Source organism: Xyrauchen texanus, chromosome 34 (genome assembly GCF_025860055.1).
Source record: "Xyrauchen texanus isolate HMW12.3.18 chromosome 34, RBS_HiC_50CHRs, whole genome shotgun sequence".
Lineage (NCBI taxonomy): Eukaryota > Metazoa > Chordata > Actinopteri > Cypriniformes > Catostomidae > Xyrauchen > Xyrauchen texanus.
Window position 1 is genome coordinate 10,779,738 of NC_068309.1, and position 17,917 is coordinate 10,797,654.

General features: G+C 37.1%; 1 protein-coding gene across 1 annotated transcript in view; it reads left to right on the forward strand.

Annotated features, from left to right (window-relative positions):
* LOC127627532 (calcium/calmodulin-dependent protein kinase kinase 2-like) overlaps positions 1-17,917 on the forward strand; it is a 32,070-nt gene that overhangs the window by 7,843 nt on the left and 6,310 nt on the right. The window contains exons 2-15 of the mRNA XM_052103972.1: positions 3,179-3,809; positions 6,199-6,246; positions 7,436-7,489; positions 9,240-9,291; positions 9,450-9,583; positions 12,734-12,770; positions 12,908-12,929; positions 13,027-13,115; positions 13,595-13,794; positions 13,887-13,940; positions 14,397-14,470; positions 14,568-14,655; positions 16,099-16,230; positions 16,411-16,511. Of these exons, the coding sequence (XP_051959932.1) occupies positions 3,222-3,809; positions 6,199-6,246; positions 7,436-7,489; positions 9,240-9,291; positions 9,450-9,583; positions 12,734-12,770; positions 12,908-12,929; positions 13,027-13,115; positions 13,595-13,794; positions 13,887-13,940; positions 14,397-14,470; positions 14,568-14,655; positions 16,099-16,230; positions 16,411-16,511 (1,673 nt within the window). The 5' untranslated portion in view covers positions 3,179-3,221. The remainder of the gene's footprint in view (positions 1-3,178; positions 3,810-6,198; positions 6,247-7,435; positions 7,490-9,239; positions 9,292-9,449; positions 9,584-12,733; positions 12,771-12,907; positions 12,930-13,026; positions 13,116-13,594; positions 13,795-13,886; positions 13,941-14,396; positions 14,471-14,567; positions 14,656-16,098; positions 16,231-16,410; positions 16,512-17,917) is intronic.

Here is a 17,917-nt window from a genome sequence, read left to right on the forward strand (position 1 = left end):
TTTGGAGTGGCCTAGTGAAAGTCCTAACTGTGATCAGGAAGAGGGGAAATACTTTTTCACATCACTGTAAATCTATTTATTTTAGGTTGTTGATTTTAAGTATAGAAACAATATATTTGTAGTTTTTTGCTAAATATTCAGAAATGTACAAATAGATAAGTAGATTTAAGGTGAAGGGAGGCCTCAGTGCGATGTGGAAGTGGGCAGTCACTCTGATGCACATTTTGCAGGATTTGCTGCCTGTGGTTCTCTGATTGGTGGAACCTTCTTTGCTGTACCATGGGTTATGTAGTTCTTTACCATGAATTCCACTATTTATCACAATTTCTAAATAATGAAGTTGAAATAAAGCAGACAGATGGCTTCAAAGGAAGCATATACCATCGGTCAACAACCTCATTGCTCATGGTAGGTCAGTCTTTAATGGGTTACAAGTTATCATTGAATATCAAATTGTCCATGGGATAAATGATTGGCATTTTTACTTCTGGAACCAGACTGTTGTGCTCTATTACAGTCATGGCGGAGGAGCAATTTGAAGAAAATATTGCTGTAGTATATATATTTATAGCAACTTACCTGAATAATAACACATCCAGTTTAATGGAACAGACCTTTCAAGGTATATATATTGCCTTCTTGAGTACAGAGGTTTGTTACTGTCACAATGGAAGAACGTATGTAAATGATGTTCAGCCAGACCATGCATTGGCAAATGCGTTGGCGAAGTGTTTTACGTCTATGTTCGCATACTTGAGCAAAGTATTTTATCTATAGTTTATTTATTTTTTATTTTTTTAATCTCTAAACCTAAGTGTGAGGAAAAGCCTTAGCAAATAATATAAACTGCTGACATTAGTAAACTTGTTTAGTTAGCGGTCACTTGTTAGCATTATTTTAGTTGAGTTTTCCACAACCCCTCATCTGTTCGCTGTTTTTTTCTTTTATATTTTAGTCACTTTAACTTCAGATCATCTTGATCTTGTTATGTGAGTTTGCTTTCTGTTCTGCCAGTGTGAAAGTGTCACTTTTAGATAGAATTGCATGAATTTTCATCAGCATGTTCTGATTTAGAGCTGTAGGGTGAAACTGAGAGCGTCAGCAAGGTAACAACTTGGGAGATAAATGAGGGAGGGGTCAAAGATGAGGAACGCTGAGAAAAATATCCTTTTCCCCCACTGTGTTCTGAGAACAAGCAAGAGAACACTGTCTTCCAGCTGTGTGGGTGTTTTGACAAGAGATCACATGGAGGCCAAAGCCCTGAGATGATATTACAGCGAAAACACAGGTAGAGATTTGATCACAGATGAAGAAAATGACAGAACGAAAGAGAAATAGATGAAAACCAAGACGCATTGAATATCTGAGAATGCGAGAGATAGAAATGAGGATGCACAGAGGGGGTGGACCAACCCACACAAGTTCTCCTTTTTCAACCCTTCAGAGTAATGAATGTTTGTTTTATTGTACCTGCTTATATTTCTCTTTTTCTGTGAGAGCCACACGTCTCCCACACACATACAGAGTCTGCAATGTTCAGAAAATATGCTTGCCAAAATAATTACCACATCTAAATATTGGCTGTAAGCAATGGAGGCTTAGAGCAAAATGGAGATATGTAATCTTTTTGGAGCAGGCTATACTTGAGAAACATCTTCAAAATATGTTTTATTCATAAGCTTATTAGCTTTATTGAGGCATTTTAATCTGTACAGTTATGCTATTTTGAAAGGAATATAGTTTTATAACAATGACCTGACTTTAGGACAAGCCTTGTGCAATATTTGAGTTGCTTCAACTAAATGAAGGGCAATAGCTTTTGTAGAGTCTAGCGTTTGTTCCCAATTCCCATTCTGGCTTTGTCCTAGAAGCAGAGTTCCCACAGTCATAGAAGAATTAAGAGAGGAAATAGGTGGACATTTTTAGAATACAATCAGATACAGATAAGAGGGGCCAATTGGAACACTGGCAGTTAAAACATCCAATCACCTCTTTGACAGAGACTACTCTCATCAGTTTCCATTGAGATGCACATGTGCATTAACTGGGTCATTCTGAAAAATAGCTTATTTTCTTTTTTTTTTTTTTGGCGTAATCTGAGCTAAAGAAGCCCAATTTATGATTGTTTTGTTGTCAAATTTTTTTATTGCAGATTTCAAACATGTTATTTGATCATAATATTGAGCAACCATTTTGGAGATTTCAGTCTTTTCCCATTTTCCCAGTCATTTATATAAAATAGCTGGCCGGAGGCATAACAAACTTGACCACCAAGTGACCTGACTTGCCTTAAAGGGACTTTGATTAAATGCACAAAATGTTCCTACCTGACAGATATTTGAAATAGGTGTCTTTAAAATCTCTGTGACAATCCTGGACTCTGTAAAAAGCAAAAACAAAACAAAACAAGGGGGCTGCCCCACTCTTTTTGAGCCGATCAGAAAACTTAGCCAATCAGTAATGCTCATTGCCTGTCAGTCATTTTTGCCCATTTTTGCTGAGTTTGTGTTGGTTTACATAGCTTTGGAGGTCAGGATTTTGTAGAAAGAGTATGTCATTGAAGTTATCAAAATGGTGCAAGTTATTAAAATGGCTGAAATCGCTTTTCAATCCTGGAAAAGTCATGGATATTAATAAAATCTTAAAGAGTCATTGAAAAGTCATGGAACTTTTTATAGTAAATATAATTTTTTCTAGTTTTGCTCAATATTTCAATGGATAGAAAATACTCTTTGTGACTGCAATTTTTTTTAAATTAGTTTTTAAAAACATTTAAAATCATAGATAACTGGAAAAGTCATAGAAATTAAATGTAGTCATAATATAGCCTATGGGAACTCTGTGTGTAGACAGTCTGTACTCTTTTGATGCCTAAAGTTTGCCAGCTTATTCATCTTAAACCAGCGTTCCCACGGTCATGGAAAACAAGATTTGGAAATGCCATGAAACATTCTGTAGTGAATATAAATTTTTCCAGTTCTACCCAGCTCAAAATGTTTTATTTGCTAGATATTGCTCTTTGTTAGTGTTATCTCTATACAATTGTGTGTATATAATATAAGTTTTTTGTATTAATTGGTGAAAAGGTGTGGGAACCCTTTGCATACAAATTCTGAATCTGTATCTTATATTTTGATACCTAATATTTACCAACTCTCTCATTTGTTTTTTTTGTAAGGTGTTGATGGAGGGGCTACTGGGAGGTGTTCGGGAAGGACACTATGTTTCCATGTGTCTCCCCCTGGCTCTCTTCTGATCTCCCCGCCACACTCGGCCATGCTCCGCCCATTCCCCCAATACAGCCGCACAATCAGCCACTGCCTGACCTGCTGCGGAGCTGCGCCGTGCTTCTTTCCCCAGCCACGCACTTGAGCTCCTGCACCAACGAGATGGAATCCATGATTGTGGTTACGGAGTACGAGCCCAGTGGTGGCTCTGGACTGGAGGGCGGAGAGGATGAGGAGGTGGAGGACATGGACAGCTCGGAAACACCAGAGCCGAGGTCATCAGGTCCGGTACCGCCCTTCCGTATGGCATCTTGTGATCTTTTATCCCATACTGTGGGACGTCCAGAAGCGCTCTTCCCAGAACCACAGGAGCACAGAGGAAGGCTCAGCCTCTCTGACCGGAAGCTCTCCCTTCAGGAACGCTCACAGACGCTTTCATCACCCTGTGGTTCGCCGGGGCTGAACGGACGCTATATCTACCCGTCATTACCATACTCGCCGATTACCTCCCCCCACTCATCTCCACGCCTCCCTCGAAGACCCACCATTGAGTCTCATCGCGTCTCAATCACAGACCTGCAGGTAGGGGGAAGTGAAGGGAACTCCCTACAATCTTGAAAATTCATGGAAATTTCTAGAGGGAATATATATATTTTCCTAGTTTGCCAGTAAAATATTTTATCGGCTAGAAATAGCTTTTTGTGAGTATTAGCTCTACAAAGAGAATCCTAATAAGTTGACTTTACGCAATTGATTGAGTAAGCTCATTCCCTCAATTGAATTGAGAGATGGCAAAACTTATGTAATTAAGTTCACTCTACTTGGTGTTCGTATAGAATGAACTTAACTATTTCAGTTCTGTTAACAGAGTTCACATAATTTCCTTAAGGTGCTTGAATTTACCTTTTAAAAATGTGAGTACTGGAATACGTGGAAAATCTCCTTGTTTTAACGAAAAGTGCTTGATGGATTAAAACAGATTGTTTCCTCCATGTAATGTGTGTCCATCAATAATGAGGCACACTCCACTTTCATAGAATAATGTCTTAATATCCTTTATTTTATTTTCAGTCAGATGAAAAAGTAAAAAGAAATATACATTTTAATATCACGCAACATGGATGCACTAAAGAAACCGAGAGATTCTCGTTGATGTTCGCTAAACCGCATAACTATGAGACGCACGTGAAAACTCTTAAAGTGACTAACCTTTTTAACTTTTCTTATACAAATGAATGTAAACTCAATGTAATTACTTGGAAATTGTACACATTAATTCAAAAAGTGACAGCTCATATAATTATTATAATTACAATTTCATGATATAATATTAATTACATAATATAATGTAGACTTTTTGTATTTAACAGTTACATTTTCATTATAATAATGATGACAGACACATTTTTAAAAGATAAAATATACACTTTGACATACTTTTTTCAGGACAAGCTCTGTTCAGTTCTATTGCTTGTTCTGCTGCTGATCAGCCTGAATGTAGCCAATTCATTTTGAAAGTTTATTTGTTTGTGATCTTTTCTTATAGAGAAAGGTATATAAGCAACCCTTATTATTTAAACTTTGAGCATATATATTGTGTAATATAGAACTTTATTTTGATGAGAAATTATAAAGTGTATTTAGCTCAAAACTTGTTCAGAAATGCAAAACTTTCAGTAATAATTTGTTGTTTAAGTGTTATTATATCGAATTGATATTATATCGAATCATGAACCTCATATCGTATATCAAGCCAAATCGGGAGATAAACATATTGTCCCAACCTTAGCAAGTAGACTAAACTCAGATTTGCTATTTAAATTGTGTTATTTCTACTTAATAATTGTAATTGAATTGACTCAAATTTAGATCATACAATAACACAGCTCAATATAGCCTTTTTTGTACTCAATCATTTGAGTTAGTAACACTTAAAATCTTAAATCTGGATTTTTAAGATAAATAAATTCAAGAAGCATAGATATTTGAGTTGTGAGCCCAACACTTGACATCTTAAGTGATGTTTAATTAAGACAAATTGATTTTTCCAGTAATGACAACATTAGGGTTTACAGGGTATAAAATGTATTTTAAAAGACTTGTTGGAAACATTGGTCCTTTTGTTCAACTGATAGCATGGCACTAGCAACGCCAAAGTCATGGGTTAGATTCCCAAGGAACACACAATCCGATAACATGTAAACCTCAAATATACTGTAAGTCGCTTTGATTAAAAGTGTTTGTGAAATGCACGATTGTAAAAAATCCTTATCCAGATCCCAAATGGCTGGAATATGACACATTTTTCTTAGGGCAGGAATTGTTCTCCCAAAAGATAGCTAAAATGAAAAAAAAAAGTAATCTCTCTGAACAGCAGAATTTCTACCAGTGTGCCTAACAATTATGTAAGATTTTATAATTGCACCACCATTGTCCCGAAAATGAAACATTCCGGTGCTGTGGCCTGAGATAATTTGAGCTTCTTCTGTGAGAATTCATGTTGTCTTTGAAAAGAACATTTACTTTTCTTCAATCTCTGCAAAGGCAGCACAGTCAAGGTTGAGAAGGTATATAAGGTAAGGTTAAAGGCAGGAGCAATTATCTTCCTCCTTAATAGCGCTTGTCAAGAGAGAGTCTCCCTATACATGCTTCTGCTTTGTTTCAATAGGACAGTAAATCGTTAAGAAGTGTCTGTAGCTTTAGCCAGTGAACCCTTCTCAGCTGAAACTTTCCCTGTTGTAAGTTTGTGCTAATATGCTTTCAAATCTTTGAACTCAGAATGCTAAAAGCATCATTCTTGATCAGAGAATGAAGTTTGCATTTGCCGAAGATATTTTTTGCCGCTGTGATCTTTCGTCACACTGGCTGATGTAGATAGATACTCTCCCTCAGGGGCTAAAACTTTGGCCTAGTCTCTAAAGAAGAGCTCAATATTATTGATCATTGTCATATTTGTACTTTCTTTTAAAAGGACTGCGTGCAGCTAAACCAGTACAAGCTGAAAGATGAAATCGGAAAGGTACGTACATTTTTTATAAAGTATTTACGCATAAATCATTCCCTGATGCGAGCATAAGATCAATGAACGCTCTACTAAAATAGTAATTAAGCTTTTGTTTGCATTGTATCAGAAGCCACTAAACAAAGTACCATTTTATTGTACATACTGTACCAAGACATATGAATATGGTGATCAGACAATACCATGTTATATATCAAATTACCATGGTATTACCATCTTATACCATCACTATACCATGGTACTGCCACAGTACTTCTTGTAAGAGGAATAGAATAGTATATTATGAAAGTGTATCTTGGTAATACCCTGTTTAGACATGGTACTATGGTAATGCAACAGTATTCTTTAAAGTACCTTGAAATAAATACCATGGTATATGAATATGGTGAAAAAGATATATATTTCCAAGTCAAAATACCATGCAATTACCATATGATACCAACACTAGTATCCCCATGGCACTTTTGGTAAAACACATATAATAGAATAGAATTGAATAAAATAAAATAGAACACATCCATAAAAAATATACCATTGTATTACCTGTTTTTTTTGGACATTGTGCTATGGTAATGCTATAATATTCTTTAAAGATCATACAATACCATGGTATGCATAAAATTACCATTGTATTACCATCTATTAACATTGATGTTTTGTGATACTGCCAAAGTACTTTTTGTAACCGGAACTGACCAGAATCGAACAGAACATCTAGTGAATGTGCTAGTAATGCACATTCATAGAGTAATGCAGTGAAGTTTTCACTGTTGCTGATCCACTAAGCTTCATCTTGATTTGAGGGCATGGAAAGCTATCAGCTTAGATGGGGAGATTCCTGCTCCGCTCTCATCTCTGTTTGAGGGTTGCATTCCCTGCTGGAACTGCAATCTGCTTTCCCAGATGGGACCTGTGTGTGTGTGTGTGTGAGTTTTTAGGTTTGAAAGAGAGGGAACAGAATTGGAATTATGCCTGTCTTTGGAGTTTATCATGAGATTGGCTGTTGTTCAATGGCTCGGTTTGATTTGTATGTTCTCCAGTTATTCAAACAGCACTAATGCTTTGGCAGAATGGCCACTTTATGTTCCTGTTTCCCTGTGTATTTGTATGCTAGAAGCGTGTTTGTGTTGTAATTTGGTCCATTTTCAAGTGGTCATGTCTAATACACCTTGTTTTCCACATGAAGGGCTCCTATGGAGTTGTCAAGCTGGCGTACAATGAAGATGACAACACATACTATGTGAGTGATGCAACACAGTTATATCACAATCTTACACGTTGTACACCCTCAGAGCTACAGGTAACAACCTGATGCCGATACTGATCTCTTGAGAATAGAGTGGCTGATGGCTTGCTGATAAATACATTCATAATATAAGTGAATGACAGCAAATGAAATGTTCTCAAAATTGCAGGAATAAACACTTATCTTACACAATAATCACTCAACTTTGTCTCCAAAACAGTTTTTCTTTTAAATAATTATTTAAGTTAATTAGTTAATTAGATGTTGTTGTTAAACGATCAACTTTAACTAATATAAAACAGAATAATGAGAAAATGGTAACATTGCCATATGGCAACGCTGTTCCACAATGGATAAATGGCTATGTTATCATTTGGCAGCTCTGTTCTATTGATGAATAACACTAATGCATTTTGTCATTGGGAATTTGTATAGATAGCGGCATCTATTATATTACTGGATTTGTTCATTTATTTGGAAATGCTTTAATTTACAGTAATTGCATTTATGTATAAATAACACAATCGTAATTTTTATTTAATCTTTTCAGACAAAAATGAACCGGCAATGTTTTATGGAAAGGGCAAAATGAGTGGACAGTTTTTTTCTTTTTGATTGACGACATTGAGGATGCGCTAGGCTTTAGTGAGGGTTAAAATGACATTGTTAATTGATGAATATTGAAGACTGCATGATAATGATTCACTCAATTTGATTTGTTGGAATTCTCAGTGTATAAATACTTAAATTATTTAAAGCAATATTAATTCAAAGATAAATGGATAATGTTTAAGAAAAACTTGTTTTTTGGACCATATTCCAATGTAGTACAGAGTTGACATATGACAATGTTTCAATTTTTTTTTTTTATTAATACTTTTTTTTATTAGAGCTATATATTTTTTGTCATTAAATCAAATGGTTAAAAAAATCAAAATCAAAAAAAAAAAAAACAGTCTACCGTTAGAACAAAATGTGTACCATACAGGGTTAGAGGACTCTTTTCATAGACTCTGATGATGCGTTTCCACCTTATTTAACTTTTTATATTTTCAAATTTTTTGAATAATTTTGGGTACATTTTTTACATGACTTTTTGTTTTATATTACCCTGGCATTAATAATAATAATAATAAAAAAGTCAACACTCCTGGGATGGGGTTTCAAATACAGCTGCTGAGGGAATGACAATAAATTTGGCATTTTTCAGTCTGACAGCCTTAATTCACCACTCTCTTTTTTTAGTTTTTAGTTTACTCCACTATATTTTACTTCTGCGTTCCAAATTCGAAACCCGTTCCAAACAAAGTTATCAGGCAATGCCAATACCTCAAAATTATCAGATATCAAACCATAATCATTCAGGCTAATATATTGATTGCCAGTTATGAACACTGTATTTTGAACACAATTTATACAATTTATATATATTTTTTTACATATTATTATACATATTTAAATCATTGGTATCTTTAATTACTAATCTTTCTCTATAACTTAAATGTAACTTTTTAAAAGTTTCCAGAAACTACTGCAAGATTTCATTATAATTTGACATAGATTATTATATTTTAAGATCAACCTGTAATATTTCAAGATTAAATAAAATGTATTAATTGATAACCTATTTCATACATTTTATCCCTTACATACAGCTGGTTGTAGAGTGGGGCATATGTCAGCCAGCACCAGTAATGACAGTGGATATCTGCTCTCACTCTCTCACTATCACTGCTCTCCACAGGCGATGAAAGTGCTGTCCAAGAAACGACTGATGAGGCAGGCTGGGTTCCCGCGTAAGTGTGTGTTTTAAAGCAGATGGAACGCTCAGTGGGGTTTGTGATTGTGTGTGTGTGTGTGTGTGTGTGTGTGTGAGGTTGGGGGTGCAGTTTCATCAACTAGCAAAATATCACATTCATTTACATACGATTTTCTCTTGTGCTGCTTTATACAGGCAGACCTCCTCCTCGTGGGGCAAAATTTGTCCCTGAGGGCCCCCCTCAGCCCAAAGGGCCTCTGGAGCGCGTTTACCAGGAGATAGCCATCCTCAAGAAGCTCGATCACCCTAATGTGGTCAAGCTTGTGGAGGCGAGTGCTTTTATGGGGGCGCTATTACAACTTCTCAATTGTCTTGGTCTTATCAATGTAATATTTATAGTCAGCGTAGACATCATATTTGTTTTGGGCACAATTGAATATTGAAAGTATATGAGCGATAGAAATAAAGTCCATTTAATATGCACTGTTTTGTACAGAGTTTCTGTCATTTAGACAAACAACAATTGAAAATATGTCTTTCCACCAATTTCCAGTGAACAAAAAACTTTGGAACACATGGAATGAGTAAATTAATCTTGATGTAAGACCTTAACAGAGTTTTACATACAAAAACAGGAATTCAAGCAATGTTTTGTGGACTGTAAATCATTCATGAAATCATTCATTTCAAAGAAATAATGTACAAAAGAACCCATTTCTATATATAAATTGTTCGTAAAACGTTCTTACGTAAATGAATGTATTAACATTCAATTTAACAATGCACGTAGGAATACAATTCCACACTCACTGAGACTTTATTAGGAACACTATTGTTCTAATAAAGTGCCCGACACAGTCTTCTGCTGTTGTAGCCCATCTGCCTCAAGATCCAAAATGTTATGCATTCTGAGATGCTATTTTGCTCAATACAATTGTACAGAGGGGTTATCAGATTCAGATATTTATTTCTCCTGAAGTCCACTATCATCTCCACCGTTTTGAGCGTGTTCAGCTCAAGGTTGTATAACGAACAAGACAGCCAGCTGTTCAACCTCCTGTCTGTATGCAGACTCATCACCATCGTGGATGAGGCAGATGACCGTTTGTTAATTCTCTACAGAGCGAGGGGGTGGTGTCTTGTACTTGGTAATTTCCTTCAGGCCTCTTCATACTGATGCTACTAAACACTCACCAGAATGAACGAGGAAAATTCCTGTGGTGAGTAGAAAGGCTTACAGTTGATGAAGAGCGCTTCTAATTTAGGACAGCACATCTTCAACGCTGTTACATCTATACACCAACATTCGTTGATGTAAAAGCATGTCCCGCCGCCTCTCGTTTTCTCAGATGATTCTGCAATGCGATCCGCTCTGAACAGCTGGAAGCCCTGCAGATGAAACGCACTATCTGGGAGGGCTTAATTCAGCCAGGTTTCCTTGAAACACAGGGTAGCATAGTTAGAAAAGTCCTTATTTATTTGAGTGAGCAGAAGCAGTTAGTTTTGTTGTCGAGTGAGCGGACATTCGCCAGATGAATACTCGGCAGCAGAGTCCTAAATTCGCATTGACGGAGCTTCACACATTGACGCTGCGTTTCCCTCTTTTGCATCTCTTGGATCGCTTGTAGAGCACCACTGCACCTCCACCTTAGATGTCTAACAAAACATCTGAATAATCAAACACCGGAAAATGTTTTTTAGAATGTTCAGCAGTTTTTCCCTGGTGAAACTGTTCGGGAAAGAGTGACAAAAAACTACAAACTAACATAAACACTAGAGAGCTCCACACCGAAGCAGCCATCCGTGGTGCCATCTTGCTTAGCAAGTTACCATAGCTTTTCTGTCAGCTCGAACCAGTTTGGCCATTCTCCATCGACCTCTCTCACCAGCAAGATGTTTCCATCCGCAGAACTGCCTCTCACTGGATGTTTTTGGCACCATTATGAATAAACTCTAGAGGCTGTTGTGTGTGTGAAAATCCCAGCAGATCAGCAGTTAGATAAATACTCAAATACTCAAACAATTTTTTTTCCCCATTCTGATGGTTGATGTGAACATTAACTGAAGCTCCTGACCCATATCTGAATGATTTTATGCATTGCACTGCAGCTACAAAATTGGCTGATTAGATGATGGCATGAATATGTAGGTGTACAGGTGTTCCTAATAAAGTGCTCAGTGAGTGTATATAAATTGTTTGTAAAATATTCTTACATAAATTGATGCATTCAATTCAATGCAACAATGTACATTAGAGGGGGCCTGGGTAGCTCAGCGAGTAAAGATGCTTACTACCACCATGGAATCGTGAGTTTAAATCCAGGGTGTGCTGAGTGACTCCAGCCAGATCTCCTGAGTGACCAAATTACTCAGTTGCTAATGAGAGTAGGGTCACATGGGATAACCTCCTCATGGTCACTATAATGTGTGGTTCTTGCTCTCGGTGGGGCACGTGAAGAGTTGTGCGTGGATGCCGCGGAGAATAGTGTGAAGCCTCCACATGCGTTATGTCTCCGCGGTAATGCGCTCAACAAGCGACGTGATAAGATGCACGGATTGACTGTCTCAGACAATGAGGCAACTGAGATTCGTCCTCTGTCACCCAGATTGAGTCGAGTCACTATGCCACCAAAAGGGGAGAAAAAAATAACAGTGTACGCAAGACTTTTCTATATAAATTGTTTGTAAAGCATTGTTACATAAATTGATTCATTCATTTAAGTGCAACAATGCACATAAGAAAAAATTAGATATAAATTGCAGGGCTCCTGACTAACATTTTAGAACAGTGGCACTTGTGCCACCAAGTTCTACAGATGGTGACACCAGCAAATGATTTGATATTACCGGTGGGTTTTAGGCCCATACAAAAATACCTTACTGGACAGAAACCAATGCAGTTACAAATATTAATTTTGCATATTTTTTTGTCACATAGAAATGCACATTTGACAGTAAAGCATTGATTTTCAGTTATGATGTTGTGAATTTACTGATATTAACAATAAAATCTGTATAAAATTAATGAACACCTAATTTATGTAGGGCTCCTTTCATCAGGCATCATTAGAACTGAACACATTTACACAGAAGCAAAAAACTCATAGCTTCATCTTAAAAGCTTTTTTTTTTTTAATTCTCCTTTATATTTGCGTTTAAACTTCCTTATGTTAATTAATGCATTCAATGCATTCAATGCAACAATGTACGTAAAAATAATTTATTTGTAAATTGTCCATAAAACCATTCTTATGTACATTATCACATTAAATTCAATGCAACAATTTAGGCAAAAACTGTCAACAAAATGTTTACAAAGAAATTAGTTCTGTTCATGTCCCATTAAATTATTGACAATACTTCAATTTTTAAAAGCCTTGTTATAGTTAGCATACAATTAAATATGGTATCTACTTTAACTAAGGTCTGAGCTCACTGGTTTCATTCCTGTTCTAAACAGCTTTGGGGTTTTTTCGTAGGTGCTGGATGATCCTAGTGAGGACCATCTGTACATGGGTAAGTCTAGCCAGATACTCATCCTCTTGGCAAATACCACATGAATGCACAGTTTATTCTACTTTTGAAAACTGCATTTATGTGATATCAGAAAAGAAGTGCATAACAGCCTAACGATTTCATGTCTGCTTTCACAGTATTCGAGCTTGTCAAACGAGGGTGAGTAAGCATGTTATTTCTGATTGTAGCACCGCCCCATGCTGGGCTAGTGTCACTTTGCTAGAAAAACTGTGTCTCATTGCCCATGTGTTTGCAGAGCAGTGATGGAGGTTCCTACTGATAAGCCCCTGGATGAGGACCAGACACGCTTCTACTTCCAGGACTTGCTGAGAGGAATCGAATATTGTGAGTGGGGAAATCTAGCTTTGCAATATAATCAGTACTCATTATTGATGTCTAAAGGCAACCTGTGCTAGCACAACTAATACAGAAATTAGGACTGTATCTTTTTCAATGGCTCAAGCCATTGGTTAGTCTTGGGACTTTTGACTATCAGCATTAAGTCTCGTCCACATTGCAACTTTTTCTGTCTAAGGACTGCCCAGAAAATGGCTGTTGGACTGACATGTAAAGTGACCATCCACAGTTTGTTTTTGTACATACAGTTGTGTTTAAGAATATCTTCTTTACTTGCTACTAAGTGTCTCATACAAACATTTATTTTAAAGATTCAATGCCTTGAAACTTTGACAAGTCTGACAACCCTAACCCACTGCAACTAGTTCTTTACTGGAGGCTCTTATTATAAAACCCTGAGAACCCATTGACAGTCATCAGAATGCATAGAATTGTAATCAAAAGTGACGATAACTTCTCCTCAACAGTACATTACCAGAAAATCATTCATCGGGATATTAAGCCTTCCAACCTGCTCGTGGGAGAAGATGGCCACATTAAGATTGCTGACTTTGGGGTCAGTAATCAGTTTGAGGGAGCAGATGCCCTACTGACCAGTACAGTGGGGACGCCAGCATTTCTCGCCCCAGAAACCCTCTCAGAGACTCGCAAAAACTTCTCTGGCAAGGTCAAAAGCTACATTGTTTTCACTTGTTACAAATACCAATAATTGTCAATACTTTATTTAGAGGTTAAATAATCTTTTTTACATTTTTGTAGGCTTTGGATGTGTGGGCAATGGGAGTCACCTTGTACTGTTTCATTTTCGGAGTGGTACGCACCTTATGATAAATATTGTAAAGAGTAACCCAACATTTAAAGGGTTAGTTCAACCAAAAATGAAAATTCTCTCATGATTTACTTACCTTTAAGCCATCCCAGATGTGTATGACTTTCTTTCTTCAGCAGAACCGAAGTGAAGATTTTTACAATCTGCCTAAATATGCCTTTTGGACCGTCAAACAGCCAGCAGGCTGATGGGACCCATTTCCTAGCATTGTATGGACAAACTGAGCTGAAAACTGCTTATAAAAATCTTTACTTCAGTTCTGCTGAAGAAGGAAAGTCATACACATATGGGATGGCTTAAAGGTAAGTAAATCATTAGAGGATTTTCATTTTTGGGTGAACTAACCCTTTAAGTCTATAAAAGCATGCAAGACTGTGGGATGTAGCTTTTGACTTCATTGTCACTCTGTTATTGTGTCTCTTCATTGTTGACACCCACAGTGTCCGTTTATGGATGAGCGTATTTTGAGTCTTCATCAAAAGATCAAGACTCAGCCGGTGGAACTTCCAGAGAAGTGAGTATGTCCCATGAGCTTAAAAGTGCTTCCCTGACCGACTGCTCTCACACATTCTTGACACATGTAGTGTTTGTCTTATCATTGTTTTGAACAGTGCTGACATATCAGGTGACTTGAAAGACCTTCTTTTTAAAATGTTGGACAAGAACCCTGAATCCAGAATTACCGTGCCACAAATCAAGGTTAGTGTGACTGTTTTTTCTCCACTGCTTCAAGTTTCAAATTCAAGGTGAAGTGTGTTATTTAAGCACCGATATCATAAATCGAAATTAAAAAAATTATGACTATTTTAAATGGGATTCCTGAACACTGCCCCATTTGACATTGGACTGCCTAATGGATTGTCCCACCCAAAATTCTTGGCATTTACTTATACTGAAACTATAATCCTTGCCTATTCTTAAAAGATGACTTCTTGGCTCTTTGGTCACTTCCACCTGAGAGAGCACCTCCTTGGTTTTGTATTGAACAGGAAGTTCTTGCCCCTATTTTTCCATTGCAAAGCCTGCGATTTCTATCAATCTAATCGGAGATGTTAAGTTACTCCCCGTTATCTCGCATTTGCACTCGGTATGGACAAAAGTGTCCAGAGTTTTTAATTCAGACATTTATTTAAATGTTGCCTCAAGTATATGGCTGAACCCCAAATTATGTATTAATAAGTCCCCTTTCTGCTGGTCAGAGTGGATTGTGAGGGGGGTTATTACACTCGGTGACCTATATGAGAGTGGAGTGTTGAGATCTTTTGAAAATTTGGTTCAACATTTTGGGATTCCCAGATCTCAATTCTGTAGGTATTTACAGCTGTGCCACTTGCTCTGTATTGTTTTTGGGAGTAGCATACACCTCCCTAAAGCAGCAGATACCCTGGGAGAGGTGATAACTGCTTTTGGAAAAGGTCATGAGGCATCAGTGTATTACTCCCTGCTAATTCAGATTCAGAGCTTTAACTTCTATAAAGAGATTATGGGAGAAAGATGTAAACTTGGTATTGGAGTAGGGAGTGTGGGCTAGGATTATAAAAAAACGTCAAGTCTGCATCTAGAGATGCAAGGGTGTGGCTAATGCAATATCAAGATTTTACATAGATTCTTTTGGACCCCTATATATTGTGTAGGCTTGGTCTTAAAGACACTCCCACCTGCTGGTGATGCCAATCAGAAGATGGAGACACAACCCATGTTTTTGGGGGTGTGTTAAGATCCAATAATTTTGGTTGAAGGTTCAGATGTTTTGTGATGTTTTGGGCACTCAAATTTTACTTTGCCCCAGACTCTGTATTTTGGGTGATGAGGTGGTCATAAATTTGGGGGATAAACACATATACAATTGGTTTCTGACCAGTATCATAATTGGCAGACAAATTATTTTAAGGGGATGGATATATATATGTAATTTTTTTTGTGTGTGTGTGTGTATCATGATATGTGACCACAGGGGTGTTTGTTGGGGGTCAGGGTGGGGTTGGTGAGGGATATTAGTGGGGATTAAATGTTAAATGTTGATTCGATTTGTATGTGTTGTGTTTTTATCTGTTGTGCATTTTTTTTTATCAATAAAAAGCCTATACAGAAGCTTGAGTTAAGTAATGATATCAAAGCAGGAATTTTCTGTTGTTGTTGTAGGTGCACCCATGGGTGACGCGGCACGGTGCCGAGCCCCTCCCTCCCGAGGACGATAACTGCTGCAGCCTGATCGAAGTGACAGAAGAGGAGGTGGAAAACTCAGTCAAGCACATCCCCAGCCTTGCCACAGTGGTGAGTACGCCGCCCCCTAAGGGACCTATTTAGAAAACACTAATTCTGTTTTTACACAGACCTTATTCAATGCTAATTACGTAATAAAATATATAAACAGATTAATGACTCAGACAGATCATAACCCAAGGCTTGTTGGTGTTACAGTGACTTATCATTTCTCTTTACTCTCTCTTAAAGATCTTGGTAAGGACCATGTTGCGGAAGCGTTCTTTTGGGAACCCGTTTGATTGGGGCCGCAGGGAAGACAGAAGTCCTGCCGCACCAGTACATATTCTTTCGTAAGTGTTCCTTTTTAGGGAAAAGCTGTAACTGGAACAGAGTTCTAAAACATAGGATTGGACCTCTGCAGTGATTTAATTGGTCATAGAAAATCTAAAATGGTTTGTCTTGCTGGTTTGCCAGTAGTTTGATTGGACCTGCTACTTTAGTAGTAGTAGTATAATACTGGTTTATTAATACAATAATACCATACAGGTCTTGCTGTAATACAATAATGATTACACATTATAAAGCATAAAGGAATATTCTGGGTTAAACAGAACCTGGTCTGCGGCATGCTATCGAGAAAAAATTAATTCTCAGTTCCTAAAAAATTACTTAAATGTATACAGTAATGCACTTACAATGGACGTTTAGGCCGAAATTCCAGAGGGTTTAATATACAGAAATGTGAAGCCTATATTTTTGTAAACGCACTTAGGTTACAACAGAGTAAAAAAAGCCCCAAAGGAGTGAAAGGCACATATGATTTTATTTTCTTTCAAAACACTAAATAGCAACAAAAACTGCCACAGCAATTTCCTTTGTCCCCTGTTTGTCACTATGCACTGCAAATCTTTTCTGATACATGTGATCTCTGTGTGTGGTGTCTAAAGTTTATTTTGAGGCAATTTGATACAATTTATTATATCTTTTTAAATGTTGCAAATTTATGTACACAGGCAGCCAAAAGTTTGAAATAATGTACAGAGTTTGCTGTTTTGGAAGGACATTGGTACTTTATTCAACAAAGTGGCATTAAACTGATCACAAAGTACATTCAGGACATTACTGATGTAAAAAACAGCACCATCACTATTTGAAAAAAGTGATTTTTGATCAAATCTAGACAGGCCCCGTTTCCAGCAGCCATCACTCCAACACCTTACCTTGAGTAATCGTGCTAAATTGTTAATTTGGTACTAGAAAATCACTTACCATTATATCAGACACAGATGAAAGCTATTTGGTTCGTTAAATGAAGATTAACGTTGTCTTTTTGTTTGTTTTTGAGTTGCCACAATATGCGATTGACTGGCATGTCTTAAGGTCAACATTAGGTCAACAACATTAGGTTTGAGGAATGAATGCTAAACAATGCTTGAAATTGCCAAAAAAACTAAAGATTTCATGTAAAGGTGTACACTAAAGTCTTCTAAGACAAAGGACAGAAAGAGATGTGGAAGACCCAGATGTAAAACTAAACAAGAGGATAAGGGCATCAGAGACTCTAGTTTGGGAAATAGACACCTCACATGTCCTCAGCTGATAGCTTCATTGAATTCTACCTGCTCAACACCAGTTTCATGTTCAACAGTAAAGAGAAGACTCAGGAAACAGAAAAACTAAAATAAAAGGTTAGAGTGGGCAAAGAAACACAGACATTGGACAACAGATAATTGGAAAAGAGTGTTATGGATCTTAA